At 38.1% G+C, this 15810-nt stretch overlaps 1 protein-coding gene across 1 annotated transcript in view; it reads left to right on the top strand.

The window, feature by feature from the left end:
- INTS7 (integrator complex subunit 7) overlaps positions 1 to 15810 on the top strand; it is an 85657-nt gene that overhangs the window by 63615 nt on the left and 6232 nt on the right. The window contains exons 14-17 of the mRNA XM_077763178.1: positions 6306 to 6500; positions 7008 to 7120; positions 8150 to 8218; positions 12337 to 12469. Coding sequence (XP_077619304.1) covers positions 6306 to 6500; positions 7008 to 7120; positions 8150 to 8218; positions 12337 to 12469 — 510 coding nt within the window. The remainder of the gene's footprint in view (positions 1 to 6305; positions 6501 to 7007; positions 7121 to 8149; positions 8219 to 12336; positions 12470 to 15810) is intronic.

Here is a 15810-nt window from a genome sequence, read left to right as displayed (position 1 = left end):
GAACCAGAGGAACCATCTTAGCATTCTACCTACAATGGTGGATTCTTAACTTTATTGATTTTAAAATAGGAAGTATGTATACCATGTCCATATATATTGTAGAGGGTATATAAAAAAGGTAACAAATATTCCAAGTTTACCTATCATCTTTAGGAAATGGGACATTACCATAGCCTCTAAAGTTCCTCTATGTTTGCATCCCATTCCTGCTCTACAAAGGTAACCACCATCCGGCATCTTATGTGTACCATTCCTGCCCCCTTCTTTATAATTTTAACATGCTTTTTTGTAATTCTAAACAATGTACCATTTTATGTTGTTTTTGAATTTTATATAAAAAAGAATCATACATATTTGTCTTCAACTTGCTTTATCTAAATTATGTTCCTTTTTTTTTTTTTTAAGTTTTATTGATTTTGAGAGAGAGAGTGTGTGTAACGGGCAGTATGCCTGAGGGGAAGGGCAGAGTGAGAAGTTGAGAGAGAGAATCCCAAACAGGCTTCACACTGTCAGCATAAAGCCTGGTTCAGGGCTTGATCCCATGTACCAGGAGATCATGACCTGAGCTGAAATTAAGAGTTGGACACTCAATTGACTGAGCCACCCAGGCATCCTTATCTAATTGATGTTCTTAAGATTTATTCATCTTGTTGCATGAAGCTGTAGGTGGGTTTTACTGGTGTATATTCTTACATCATATGAATATTTATTTGCTTATTCTAGTGTTGATAGAAAGTTTAATTTTTCCAGTTTTTTGCTATTATAACCGTACTACTGTGAACATGCTTGTACATGTCTTTTGACAGAACTATGTAAAGCTTTTTCTAGGACAGTCATTCTCAGTTGGAGATTATTTCACCCTTCCAGAGGACATTGGGCAATGTCTAGAGACATTTTTGGCCATCGTGATTCGTCATGGTATTACTGGCATTTAGTGGACACAGGCCAGAGATGCCTCTAAACCTTCAGCAACCCACAGGACAAGTCTCCTCAACAAAGAATTACTTGGTCCAAAAATGTAGCTGGTGTACTGAGGTTGAAAATCCATCTCTAGGGCAGTAGACCTCATTTGAAGTGGTATATCTGTCCCCTGCTCCAAAGTGTGTGGGGATGTTTCTTTTTGTCATAAGGGTAAGGAGTATAACTGGGAGTTTTTACTTTTGACCCCCTTCTCCAATTTCACCCACCTATCACCCCTTTCACTCCCCTACCCCCTCTACCTCCCCACCTCTGGCACCCAAAAATCTATTCGCTTTATCTATGAGCTTTGAGTTTTTTATTTTTTGTTTTTATATTCCACATATAAATAAGATCATATGGCATTTGTCCTTGTCTGACTTACTTCACTTAGCATAATGCCCTCAGGGTCCATCTGTGTTATTGCAGATGGCAAAATTTCACTTTTATATGACTGAATAATACTCCATTTTATATATATATGTGTGTATAATTGTATGTATATATATATACATACCACATTTTCTTTATCCATTCATCTATTGATGGACACATTTGGGTTGTTTCCATCTCTGTTGTAAATAATGTTATAATGAACATGGGGGTGCGTGTATCTTTTTGAGATAATATTCTTGTTTTCCTCAGATGAATACCCAGAAGTGGAGTTGTTGGATCATATGTTAGTTCTGTTTTTGGTGTTTTGAGGAACCTTCCATACCGTTTTCCATAGTGGCTACACCAATTTATATTCCCACCAACAGTATATCAGGAGTTTCCTTTTCCCCACATCCGTGACAACACTTATTTCTTGTCTTTTTGATAATCGTCTGAAGTGATATCTTATGGTCTTGTTTGCATTTCTCTGATGATTAGTGATGATGAGCATCTTTTCATATACCTCTTGGCCATCTTTATGTCTTTTTTTGAAAAATGTCTAGTCAGATTTTCTGCTAATCTTGTAATCAGATTTTTTGTTTGTTTTGGTTTGTTATTGGGTTAATAGAAGTTCTTTATATATTTTGGATATTAGCCCCTTGTTAGATACAGGATTTGCAAATCTTGTCTCCCATTCAGTAGTTGCCTTTTTATTTTCTTGAAACAGTTAAACATTTGTTTCATGTTTGGCCATTTGTATTTCGGTTGTGTGTGTGTGTGAGAGAGAGAGAGAGAGAGAGGGAAAGAGAGAGAGAGGGAGATAAAAAATGTTTCACAGAAGTGAAAGTTGAAGTTTTTTGTTCATTTTCCTAGCAGGCTGGTTGTCTTATTGATTTGTCAGAATTCCTTAATTGTTCTGGATACTAGTTTTTTGTACGTTATATGAGTTGCAAATATCATCTTATTTTGTAGCTTTTACCCCACTTTCTATCTTTTGATGGACAGCAGTCCTTAGTAGTTTAAGACTTAGTGGCCTAAGTTATTGGTCTTTCTTCCTTTATGGTTTTTGTTTTTAAAATTTTCCCCCACTTCATGCTCCCTTTACCCTTCTCCCCAGAACTCAGCACTATTTCGATTTCTAAAACAATAGATCAGTTTTGCCTTGTTTTTAATCATCAGTTAGAGAATCGTACAGTAGTATTCTTGGATTCTAGCTTGTTTTGTTCAACTTTATGTTTGTATGATTCATTCATTCTTTTGTTTTTGCATATTATGGTAATTCATTCATTTTCATTTCTCTGTAATACTCTTTTGGTGACTATTAAAACAATCTGTTTATCCTTTATATCACTAGGGCACATTTGGGTTGTTGCCAGTTTGGAACTATTAAGAGTAATTTGACTATGAACATTCTAATGCACATCTTTTGGTAGAGGTGTGCATTTCTTCCGAATGATAGTGCTGTGTCATAAGATATACTGAGGCTCGGCTTTAATAAATACCGCCAGAAGTTGCCCATGGTGGTTTCCATCTTAGACTCTTACCACTTTTTGGGGCTCATAGTGTTTTCTTGAATTTATGGCTTGATGACTTTGATCCATTTCAGAACATTTGGCCATTGTCTCTTCAGCTATAGCTTCTGTCCCTTTCTCTCTCATTTAGGACTCCAGACACCTACAGTAACTCTTCTGACCATGTTTCATTTATCTCTTACATTCTCTTCTGCATTTTCATCTTTTTATCTCTCTATTCTTAGCTCTATATATGTTCTTCTGACTGATAGGTAATTCGTCTTCCACCTCAGTAATTCTTACATTGTGTCTAATCTGCTGTCAAACCCATTCATTAAGTTCTTAATTTTATTTGTTGTGTTTTTTGTTTTTTGTTCTTTTTCAGTTCCAGAATTTCCATTTGGTTATTTTATATTTTCCAGTTCTCTGCCAGGACTCTGTCTTGTCATTTAATTTCTTTTAATATATTAATCATAGTTGTTTTAAAATTCATGTCTGATCTGTTTTCTGGATCTGTTGTGGTTTATGTCTTTGACTTGTTTTTCTGCCTCTTGGTTTGGAAAATTTTGTATTTTTTGAATGCTTCGTAATTTTTTATTTGGTTTTGGACAGTGGGGATGAAAAAGTCTAGCGATTACTCATCCAGAGCCTTCTATATCTATTGGCAGACAGTTAGGCTAAGATCACCCTAATCCAACCAAGGACTGAACTGAACTGAATCAAAGCTAGGCTTCAGTCCTTGAGAGAGCCAATATATTTTTGGGTTCTCCTGACTCCTAGGGCATAGCCCTTTGAGGTTACAGCCACAAGCCTGAAGTGTTCTCCACAGCACCCCCGTGGTCTTAGGAGATTGCCGACAATTCTGCTCAGCCTCTCGGGCTCTCAGGAGCAGCTTGCAAGTTAGCAGATATCTCAAGGGAGAAAATGTCACCAAATGTCAGTCTCCTCTCCTAGATTTTTACTTCGAAATCCTTTTTTGCCTTAATATGGTCTTCAGTGCTTTCAAATAGATGTTCTTAATATTGTATTCAGTTTTTACTGCTGTTGTTAGCAGAAGGCCCGGTCTAAAACAGTCAAGGCCATGACTGCCTTATGCTTGGCTTATTCTTTCAGAATCCAAGTTATAGTAAGTAAAATAAGCCAGATATAAGAAGACACATGCTACATGATTCCACTTGTATGAGATATCTAAAGAAGTCAGATTTATAGAAACAAAAGCACAATGATGGTTGCCAGGACCACGGTTTACATTATGGCTTACACATACACACACCCTGTTTTTTAAATGGGCGCATCAGATAGCTTTCTTTTAAGCCATGTTGGTTCTTTAGGTAGCTCCTTTCAGAGAATTGGGTGGAGGGCACCTGAGAGGCTCAGTCGGTTAAGCATCTTACTTTGAGTCAGGTCATAATCTCATGGGTCATGGTTTCAAGCCCCGCGTCGGGCTCTGTGCTGACAGCTCGGAGCCTGGAGCCTGCTTTGGATTCTGTGTCTCCCTCTCTCACTTCCCGTCCCCTGCTCATACTCTGTCTTTCATGGGTGGTATTACCTTTTGAAACCTCTGACCTCTATGACAAATATATGTTTTCTATGTTCTTTTGAACATGTGTACTGTACTTAGCATTGCTTTCCTTCAGTTTAACACAGTCCAAGATGCTCAGTCACTTTCAGGGTTACCATCTTATATCATCAATAAAATATTCAAAAATAAATCCAGAGTTTCAGTAAATCTCCCTCATTGTAACTACACCTTGCTTCTCTTTCAGTTTTATAATGCATGTTAGGACAAGATTGCCAGTGTTTTTTTATCTGGTCAGACGGTCTGTACTGTATTTATATAACAGTATCCTATACACCTACTTGTATTCCTGACCATTGTAAAGTTACTGACAAGTGGTAAGTTAAAAATAGCAGGTAGTAGCTTAAGGAGCCGAGGAGATCTTATAAGAGCAAGTTAAATCTCTAAGGAATTAAAGACAATAGAAATGATCTCTTTAAACTCCTAATCTGTACTGTTTCCTGATTAGAACAGACATCCCAAAAGCATGAAAACCACAGAATTCACTATATTGAGTACAATTATTACCTCTAACTTCTATAGCTCTGTTTATACGTGGCTTTTAAATATCATCAAGGACCCTGCAGTTTGAAAAGGATACTAGAGCAATTGTATGTTCTTATATAGGGAGTGGCTAATTATTTCCTAGAATAAAATATGAAAACTACCAAATAACAAACTTACTGTTTGACACTTAAAAGTAGAGAGAAGTACACTAAGGTCAATATGTAATACTTGGCTACGTGGTAACATTGTACCTGACTTCCCAAAGTCAGATGCCTTGCTCTCCTGCTGAAAGAATAGTGAAGTGAGGTAGTACGTAGGGAACAAATGGCATCAGCATGTTTTAAGCTAGTCATGTCAGAGAAAAATTATTTTCACTATTCCTCTATTTATTGTTAATTTAGGATATTTTTGGTATCCCTTTTGTTGAAAGCACCATGCTCAGTTCTCTGCTAGAATAGTTGCTGAGTGATTAAAAGTTGTCCTGGTTCTCTGCCCACAAGTCTGGCTTGACTTACTGTGTACATAGCAAATGCTACTCTTTTACTATCCAGAACTCACCCCTGATACTTCTCCATTTTCATTGAAACTTCTTTGTGTTTTTTGACCCGTTCTTCCTTCCATTAGCCTCTCTGTGCATTCTAAACGTGTCTACTCAGAAATTCTTTTGAATATTAATCCTGGCTCACAGTGGGAAAATGTGGCTATGTGACAACACGCTTTTTTAACAGTGACTGTGTAACACCATGTTTCTCCTGCCCTTATCTTTCTTTCCTCCCCGCCCCCCATCTTTTAAAAATCCTATTAATGATTCCAGTGATGAGAATTTCAGGTTAGGAAGGTAGGAGGGTGGCAGAGCACCTGGGTGGCTCAGTTGGTTAAGTGACTTGGGCTCAGGTCATGAGCTCATGGTTCGTTGGTTCTAGCCCTACCTCACGCTCTGTGCTGAAAACATGGAACCTGCTTAGGGTTCTGTGTCCCCTTCTCTCTTTGTTCCTCCCTGCTTCTGTTCCATCTGTCAAAAGTAAATAAATACTAAAAAAAAAATTTTTTTAAAGAAAGGAAGGTGGTGTTAAGGGGTTTTGGAAGAATGAAAATGTCCTTGAAGTGTCCCTCAAATGATGTCTTACTGGTGATGATCTAACCAACCCACATGCTGTGGAGTCTGTGAATGTAGGAAGTAAGGAACCTGAATGCTGATGGAACAGTTTCTCAGAGCTGATGCTAAGAATGCTAAGTTTTTCTTTCTAATATTACATCATTCCTCTTATAATGTAGGTGTTTATCCATCAGTGTTAGAGCTACTGCTCTTATGCACGAACGGTGCCAAATATTTTTTGCCTGGCACCATCTTGCTATTATGTGTTTACTTTGTCTTATGTATATCTTTTTCCCCCCAGGCTGCCAGCACACCACTGAATCCTTTAAGTTTTCAGTGTGAATTTGTAAAACTCAGGATTGACCTTCTACAAGCCTTCTCTCAACTTATCTGTACTTGCAATAGCCTAAAGACAAGCCCTCCACCTGCAATTGCCACAACCATTGCCATGACCTTAGGTAATGACCTTCAGAGGTGTGGTCGCATCTCCAATCAGGTGTGTCTTAACTTTATTTTCAGTGCAGTGTTTGTTTATACTTTAGAGGTTTTTGAGGTTAGTTGTGAGATGAAAAAGCCCAAAATCAGCGGTTTGACTAAAAGATCTTTATTAACCATCAAATGCTTATTAACTCATCTATTTTGCCAAAAATAGGCTGACATTTTTTTGGAGTGGCAAAGTGATTGTCTTGCTAGGTGCTGCATGTTTATAACTGTATTAATGCTTTTAGTGGAACCTGAAGCTAAAAAAGCAATGTTTTTGTTTCTGTGTATCATATGTATTATTATAATTATTATACTTCAGTGAACATTTACTGTCTTTGTCAATTTTATTTAATAAGGGTTGTAAGAATGAATAGAATGGAAATGAAAAGAGTTGAACTACTTTTTGGATGTGTTTGATTGTTTTAGGAGGGGTTGTTATGTTTTGATTTTTGTAGTCTATTATTATACAATAATGATAACTTGTTTGTTTCTCATAATGGATAGTTTTCCTTCTTTTCAGATGAAACAGTCCATGGAAGAATTCCGAAGCCTTGCTTCCCGATATGGGGATCTTTATCAGGCGTCTTTTGATGCTGATTCAGCAACTTTGAGGAACGTGGAACTATATCCTAAGCCACCTCGTTATTTCTTGTTCTTTGGAAGTGTTCTTTTAAATGTGGAGTTAATGCTTTGGACATGCTTGACTAAAAATATACATAGTAGATAAGCCTGCAAATTATTTATAATTAATAACTTGTCTTTTGAAATCTAGTATGAGCAGTACAATTGTACTTTTTAACTTCAGCCAGGCTTTAAAAATTAATAGTAACTCAGTGGTGGCCTTTCTCCACCGTTAAGAAGAGCATCCAAAACCCAGCAAGTGTTGCATACTTAGTGCTCACTTGAACTGCAGCGGAAAACACAACACATTTTCCCACCAGAAACACATTTTCTCTTTTGCATCACCTCTGTTTTCTTCATGGAGAACAACCCTGGTTCCCATCACTTTTATTAGTGATCTGTATTATTCTGTAATCTTCATTGTCCCTTTTGTGCCCTAAGCCCTCTGTGAGGTCTCCATATTTTCTATTAGCAGCCTCAAACCCTTTTTGAAAGGAGGGCAGAGATAAACTGTTTTTAAGTTGTAGGACCTATAAATTAGTAGTTTTGGGCCTTTTGCTGTTGTAAGTAAAAATCGTGAATGCTGTGGACCCTCTCCTATCCAGAATGCATTTCTGCACATCCCCCACAGATTTACAAAGTTGCAGCAGGGTTAACAGATCGCTTGAGCCCCAGCTTAGGAACCTCTGGGGCAACTAGAGACCATTTTGGTTGCTGCTGTTTTTAACTTTTATCAGTGAAACTCCTACCTCAAAGCAGAAGAAAACTGTTTCTGTGATTGAAACTCAGAGCCTATTGCTCGGTTCCCTCCCCCTCTTCCCACGTTATGTGGCCTCTGAAGTAATCTTCCTAGAACAAAATATCAGAGACACTATTATAAACAATAAAAGGGGGAAAATAAAAGACTCCCAAACCATTTGATTTGATAACATTATGGTTACCTTAACTTAAAATGTGATCTTCATCTTGACTTGAACTTCAGAGAATATAAAGTCTGTGTGGATTTCTCTCTTTTCATGTATAACCTTAACGTCCATCCAGACAGCAGCAGAGCTGTTTATTGATATCTCATGCAATAGAAGCCCTCATTTTGGATCCAGAATCAGCAAGGTATTTCTAATAATAGTTTACATTGAAGTACATTTTCAAATATGTTATCTTACCTAGTCATCACAACAGTGTTTGGGAAGAGGTTTTATACAAGAAGAAAGAACAGGGACTTCTCCAGTTTTTACCTGAGGTCACAGCTAGTGACAAAACTTGAATTTTTCCACTCCACTGTTTATTTACCTCCTGACTCCTATTTTTAAAACATTGACCTGAAAAATAACTAAGAGGAAATTCTTTGAAATTTGATTATTTTCTTCTGGTATACTATAACTAAATTTTGATATGAAAAACTGGGTTAATAATATAATTAAGCTTGACATTTTTATTCGTTGGTTTCCTAAACAAAAAGATAGTCCTGGTTTTGCTTCATTAATATTCTTCTCTCCTCTTCCATTAGTTATTTATTCAAGGATGGTCTGTTGGGTTTTGTTTTTTTCTTTTTCCCTTTACAGTATTCTGTTTGGGAATATGCATTTTCAACTGTCTGTAATTTCCAATCTAATAAGGCCTCTGATTCCAAGGTCAGCTTCCTCAAAGAGAATACAGTGAGCAAAGCAGGGTAAAATTTCTCTACCCTAGAGCATTGACTCACCATTTCTTTTCAGGACAATAGCAAGGTCCTTGCTTCTGTCTTAAAGTTCTGCTTACTCCCAGACTAGGCCACTTGGCTATCTTTTTCCCCATTCATCTTATCCATTTTAATATTTTCATAACATACTAATATTTGCTTATTTTTCCTTTTATCCTGTTCTCACCAGTGTTCATTTTCCCTTCAGACTTACAGTGCTTATTTTTAAAAAACAAACCCCTTTTAAGTTTCAAAGTGTGCTTATATTCTGTACTTTACAGTCTTTGCCCATTAATCGATGATTCGAGGCTCACACCATTTTTGATTATGCCATACTCATTTTACTTCTTGGCACCCAGATATCATTGTACTGTTGACTGGTATGATAAGCGTAAGTTTTTCTCTCGATTGACTTTTTAGCAGAGAGTTTGGGTGCCTTGTCAGCAGGGATGGGCTAAAGGGAGTTATCCAGCCAGCTTACTCATGCTGCTACTCTCTTTCTCACTCTCTTTTCTTCCTACCGCTTTTTTTTTTCACTCTTCTCCATCCCCTCTAATTCTCCCAACCTGTTCCCCTAGCCTCTGCTCTTTGTAGCAGGAAAAGTTGGGGAAAAAAGGTTGTACCTTGAAGGAGGGTTCTTTGGGTTTCATTCTCAATAGTATGCAACTGCAAAGAGTGGCTTCCTCCTAAAACTTCTGTTCTTGATATTATATATTCTGTTATTATATATTCTGTTCTTTCCAAGTAAAGAAGGACTTGCAGCTAAAAAAGAACCTCAAGAGGATCTCTTTTGCACTGCTGGTGGGAATGCAAAGTGGTGCAGCTGCTCTGGAAAACAATATGGAGGTTCCTTAAAAAATTAAAAATAGAACTACCCTACGACCCAGCAATTGCTCTACTAGGTATTTATCCAAGGGAGACAGGTGTGCTGTTTAAAAGGAGTACATGCACCCCAGTGTTTATAGCAGCACTATTGACAGTAGCCAAAGTATGGAAAGAGCCCAAATGTCCCCATTGATGGATAAATGGATAAAGAAGATGTGGTATAGATATACAATGGAGTATTACTCAGCCATCAAAAAGAATGAAATCTTGCCATTTGCAACTACATGGATGGAACTAGAGGGTATTATGCTGAGCAAAATTAGCCAGTTAGAGAAAGACAGATACCGTATAACTTCACCCATATGTAGAATTTAAGATACAAAACAGATGAACATAAAGGAAGAGAAGCAAAAATAATATAAAAACAAGGAAGGAGACAAAACATAAGAAACTCTTAAATGTGGAGAACAAACAGCGTTGCCTAGGGGGTTGAGGGAGGGGGGATGGGCTAAATGGGGCAAAGAGCATTAAGGAAGACCTTTGTTGGGATGAGCACTGGGTGTTATACATAGGGGATGAATCGCTGGGATCAATTCCTGAAATCATTATTGCACTGCATGCTAACTAAGTTGAATATAAATATAAAAATTAATTAATTTTTTAAAAAAGCTCAAGAGAAAGAGGCATAACACTGGTATTTCACTGTGGTTTTTACAAAAATGTGTCTATCTTTTTCACAACCTAGAAGCTTTTTTGGAAGAAGAGATCTTGTCTTACTATTCAGCTTTGTATCTCTAGCACCTAATATAGTGCCTGAACCAATAACAGTAAATATGGATTGGGACAGGTTAGATGTCTATAATTATGAATTGACCTCGTTCCAACTTTTTAGAATTATCAAGAAGAAATGTTTTGTGATGGTGTTTCATTGCATTTTTCTGTTCTAACTTTTTATTTGCTCTGTCATGAGTCCTTTGCACTTAATATCACAAGGGCACAGTTCCTGGCTATGACAGAATAAATAAGACTGGAGTTTTCCTTTTACTGTGAACAGCTAAAGCCTGGATAAAACATAAAAGTTAACTGTTTTCCAACATTAGACAATAGGAAATTCAGGAATGCCATCCTTCAGTGAAGGGACCCAAATAAGGCAAACCCTACAAGTCTTTACTTTCCCTGGAGGCACTTAGCAGAACACAGTGGTCTTGCTTAGTTGAAGAGATAGGAATCAGGTTCAGGGAAGCAGAAGAAGCTAGAATTTGCAGGACAGAATACAGGAGAGAGAAAGCTTCCCAGGGAAAGAGCTCCAGAAATTTCATAGGCTGTGAACCTTTGGCTGAAGATTAACATATGTGTACTAAGATACACATATGTAAGGTGAAACTGCACAAAGCCAGGCAAAAAACAACTACTAGGGAAAGAATAATTACCAGGAAGCTATAAGCTGAACAATTCCTAGAGCGCACACATGTCTGAGAAATGTTTGAGTTCCAACTAGCCAAATGGAGAGATTTATTGAACACCTGAGAACATTTAAAAGAAACATCAGAAGGGTCACACCACCTTAGCAATAGGGCTAACCTAGGTCTAGAATAGTCTTTCAGGTAAGCTCTAAAAGAATCAGGATTATGCACAAGTAGCTTAACTGTCTACCAAAACAAAATTTAACATTCTTTAAAGACAATAAAATGAAACGTTCAACAGTATAAAATCCACACTTGTAGCATCAGATTAAGAATTATTAGACATGAGTAGAAGCAGGAAAATGTGACAAATACCCAGGAGAAAATTTAGTCATTTAGGAAAAAGACTCAACAAATGACAGATGATGGAATTTACAGAGTTGGACTTTGAACAGCTCTTAATAATATTTTCAGAGATTTAAAGGTAAACGATAACATAATTAGGAGAAAAATTAAAGATATAATAAGGACCAAATGGAACTTCTAGAGCTAAAAAATACAGCGTCTTGATTTTGCCTTTATTTTTGAAAGATAATTTTGACATGTATATTACCAACAGCAGTATATGTGTTTTTTCAAGTACATTTGGAACATTTAATGAGATAAACCATATGCTGGGCTAGAAAACAAATATCAATAAACTTAAATACTTTGAAATCATACAGAATATGGTATCTGACAATTAAATTATAATTGACTAACAAAAATGATCTCTAGAAAATCCCCACATATTTAAAAATTAAATAAGACTTCTGTATAACCCAACTGGTCAAGAAATCAGAAGGAAAATTAGGAAGTATGTTAAACAGGATGAAAATGAAAACATCAAAACTTGTGGGATGCAGCTAATGCAGAGCCTAGAGGGAAATTGATAGCTTTAAATATTTTTATGTAACATAAAAAGTGTAAAATCAAAGAGCTACGTTTCTTGAAGTTCGCTGGTTGTTTGGTGCTTATGGATAATTACCTTTTCAAATGTCTTAGGTCGCCTTCCTTTCATCGTATAGAGTTTAAACATTTTTCTACTACCTAGCAACCAGAGTGATTAGACTTAACAGAATTTGAAGTCAGGTCTGGGTTTGAATTCCAGGCTTATTACTTAACCTCTCCAAGCCTCAGTTTCCCCACCTGTAAAATGGAAACAACCGTGCTTATGTCGTTATTTTACAAATTAAATGAGAACATGTGCAAAGAGCCTGACACATGTAGACATTGAAGTAGTGACTATTTTGGTTGATTAATTGATACTGATTTGACCTCAGTTTCCAGGAATATGGATCTACTGGAGCAGCCCATGCTGATAGTGAATACGAGAGGAGAATGATGTCTGTGTATAATCGTGTCTTGGAAGAAGTGGAATCACTCAATCGGAAATATACCCCTGTTTCTTACATGGCAAGTGACATTTGTTTTATTGAGTTTTCATTACATAAAAGTGCTTTTTTATCCAACTCTGGCACTTACTAACCGTGTGAATTCATCGAACTCCCCTCTCTGCCTTTTTTCTGCTATGCCAGTTTTGTAGCGGTTAATAATTGCTGTGAGGATGAAATGAGCTAATCCACGGAGCACTTAGCACATCTCTCGCTGCTACAGAGTTACATGAATGTGTCAGATCTGCTCTACCAGAATGTAGATAATTTTTTTTTTCCTTTTAACAATTTAACTCAAGTTGCAATAGTTCTCTACCCTGGCTATGCCTTAGAATCACTTTGGGAGTTTAAAAAAAAAAAAATACATCACTACCCAGGCCTGACTCCAGATCAGTTAATTTTGAACCTCTGCAGTTGAGGCCCAGGCATTAGTACTTATAGAAGTTCCCAGATGAATCTGTCCTGCCACCAGGGTTGAGAACCACTGGCCAAATGAAACAGAAAGAACTGGGCTTGTCATCTACAAGTCAGTGAGTCACTTCCTGCCAGATGATGCCGCTGATGTCCTTTTAGCCTGCTGAGTCCTTCACTTTCCTCCATCATAGGATGGACTGACACACCTTCACCCAGGCTTTCTCCTCCCTGTCTGGCCATTCCCCACGTGTCTTAGTCAGCTCAGGCTCCTGTATCGAAATACCTGTAGACAGGCCGGCTTCAACAACAGACACTTCTCTCTGATAGTTTTGGGGGCTGGAAAGTCCACAACAAAGGTGGCAGCCAGTTTGGTTCCTGGTGACGACCCTCTTGCTGGCTTGCAGACAGCCACCTTCTCACTGTACCCTCACACATGGGAGAGAAAGGGAGCTCTGGTCTCTCTTTTTCTTGTAAGGACACTAATCCCATCGTGGAGCCCTGTCCTCATGACCTCATCCAAACCTCATCACCACCCAAAATCCCTGCCTCCCAGTTACCAACATATTGAGCTAGGCCTTCAATACAGAAGTTTGGGGAAGCCCCTAACACCCCATCTGTGGCCTTACACCTTGGAGAGTTTCCCTTGCCCTGCCCACCCATTAGATGCTGACATTCCCTGTAGCTCTTTTCTGGCTCCCGCTCTTCTCGCCCTGTACTCTCACCCTTTATCAGGTGTTTCTGAAGAAATTGGTAAGATGTGTTGTTGAAAAGTTAAATTAGATTTTCAGGACAGATACTTTTCCTGACATAAAAACGTCAGTACATATTTGCTGAATTGAATTGACACAGATGGTTGTTTGACAGAGACTTGGTTGCTAAGAGACAGTGTAAAGATTATCTTTGAGGGAAATACACACATCTGTGCAAGACATTGATTAAATGTCAAAAAAATGCAAAGGCTGGGGGCACCTGGGTAGTTCATCAGGTTGAGCATCCAACTCTTGGTTTCAGCTCGGGTCATGCTCTCACGGTTCGTGCATTCAAGCCCCTCAGCTTGGGATTCTCTCTCTGCCCCTCCCTTTACTCTTGCACATGCACTCGCTCGCTCGCTCTCTCTCTCAATATAAATAAATAAACTTTAAAAAAATACAAAGGCTGGAAAGTATCATATTCAACAAAGCAGAGCGTGTTTGCTCTGCTAGTCCTCCTTCTGGTTTACTAACCACGCTACGTGCCTCCACATCCCCAGACTGTTAACTCTAATGGTAATCTGCTCCTAACACACCTGTGCACGCGTGCCCAAAGAGCCATCGGCCTCAGAGGCACTCCACACTCTCCGTATGGGGAATTGTAAAATTTGCCTCCATTCTTTTAAAAAAGAGAATGGTGCCTTTTTGCCCCAGCACAGCCTGGGGTCACTTGGGGTCCCCTAAGTTTACCCTGTAAAGAGGTTTCTCTCCTAAAATACTGTTGACATCAGACTTCCACCACCAGTAGGATGTCCCTGCAAGTGCTTCCCAGATTCCTCGTTGCAGGAAGGTGAATAATGTGTCAGCAGTTAAACCTGAAGAAATAGACACAATGTGTTTGAATCTGTGTTGTGGTTTTCTCAAGTAATAGACCTGGCATTTGTATTAGGAGTCTCTTGGGCACGAAATGTTCAACAGCCTGAAACCAATTAAGGAGTGGATTCCTCTGGCCTGTAGCCTCAGTGCCCAGCTGTTTAAAATTGTTTACAACATCAGCAACTAGGTGGCATCGTGCTTGGAATCAGCAGCTTGGAAGGGCAGGCAGCATAAGAGAATGGTTTTCAACTTCAAGTGCTTTGGGGCCACTGGTGGGAAAGTAGCCTGAGGAAGAGGCGGGTAGACCAATAGGAGCAGTTCTAGGTCACCCTAAGCTACAAGAGTTCTGATGGTGCTGAAAATTTTTTTCTATTAAGTTTGCAAACCATTGGTGAAGTAGAATAAAATCACTGAACTAAGAGTCAGGCAACCTAGGTTCTAGTCCCAGCTTGTCCCATTACCTGTCCGGGTGACCTGTGTCATCGGCAAAATTGAAGATTAGATTGGGTGCTCTTTACAGTATCCTTGACAGTGTCACAGCTGTATACTCATCTCCAAAGTCATCAAGTTGGGTCCATTAAATATGTACAGCTTTTTGTATGTCAGTCATACCTCAATAAAGTGGTTTTAAATACGTGCATATATACATATAATAGCTCAGAACTCTTAAGTTCTAATTGTAGGGCTCCTTTTACTAAGACTCAGAGGATTCACTGTAGTGATTCTCTTCTTCTGCAGCTATGCTGGGATTTTCAAAACTTAGTTAAATTTGTGAAATAGATATTTGAAATAAAGTATTTTAGTAAAATTTCAGAATTCCATGGAGTTGGACTATATTGTCATTCTTCATCTGAATTCCACTAAGTTTCCCCCATTGCTTACTCGGGCGGCTGTAGGGATAGGGAAGGCACCATATGGAGATCGGATGGAGAGTGAGGAAGCCGGGGTTCGTGGGATTTGGTGTCAGGCCTCGGACATCGATATACTGCTCTGGCTTCTTTACCATATTTTCTTTATCCTACTCTAACATATGACAGATACTCTATATCGTAGTAACTAAAATCATTATATAATAATGTGTCTAAAAGCTCTGTGTGCTATGGAAAAGCAAAGTTTGTGCATTATTTTACCTTGAGGATTTTCTTCTACATTTACTTCTTTTATTGAATATACTTCAAAATGAAGTAAAAATCTGCAGGTATATATATTCCTTGATATGAATGATTTTGCAAACATTTGGGTGTTATGCCTGTTTCCTGATAAGTATGTACTTTTGCAATAATCATATAACCATTTTACTTTTTAAACTTCTTCCTGAAAGTACCATTTGCTGATGAAATTTGGAAATTTATTTTTATTTGACTTAGTTTCTTTTTCTCTCCCC

Source organism: Crocuta crocuta, unplaced genomic scaffold, assembly GCF_008692635.1.
Source record: "Crocuta crocuta isolate KB4526 unplaced genomic scaffold, BGI_CrCroc_1.0 scaffold3, whole genome shotgun sequence".
Lineage (NCBI taxonomy): Eukaryota > Metazoa > Chordata > Mammalia > Carnivora > Hyaenidae > Crocuta > Crocuta crocuta.
Note: the sequence above shows the minus strand (reverse complement) of the source record. Positions and strands in the feature narration are given on the sequence as shown.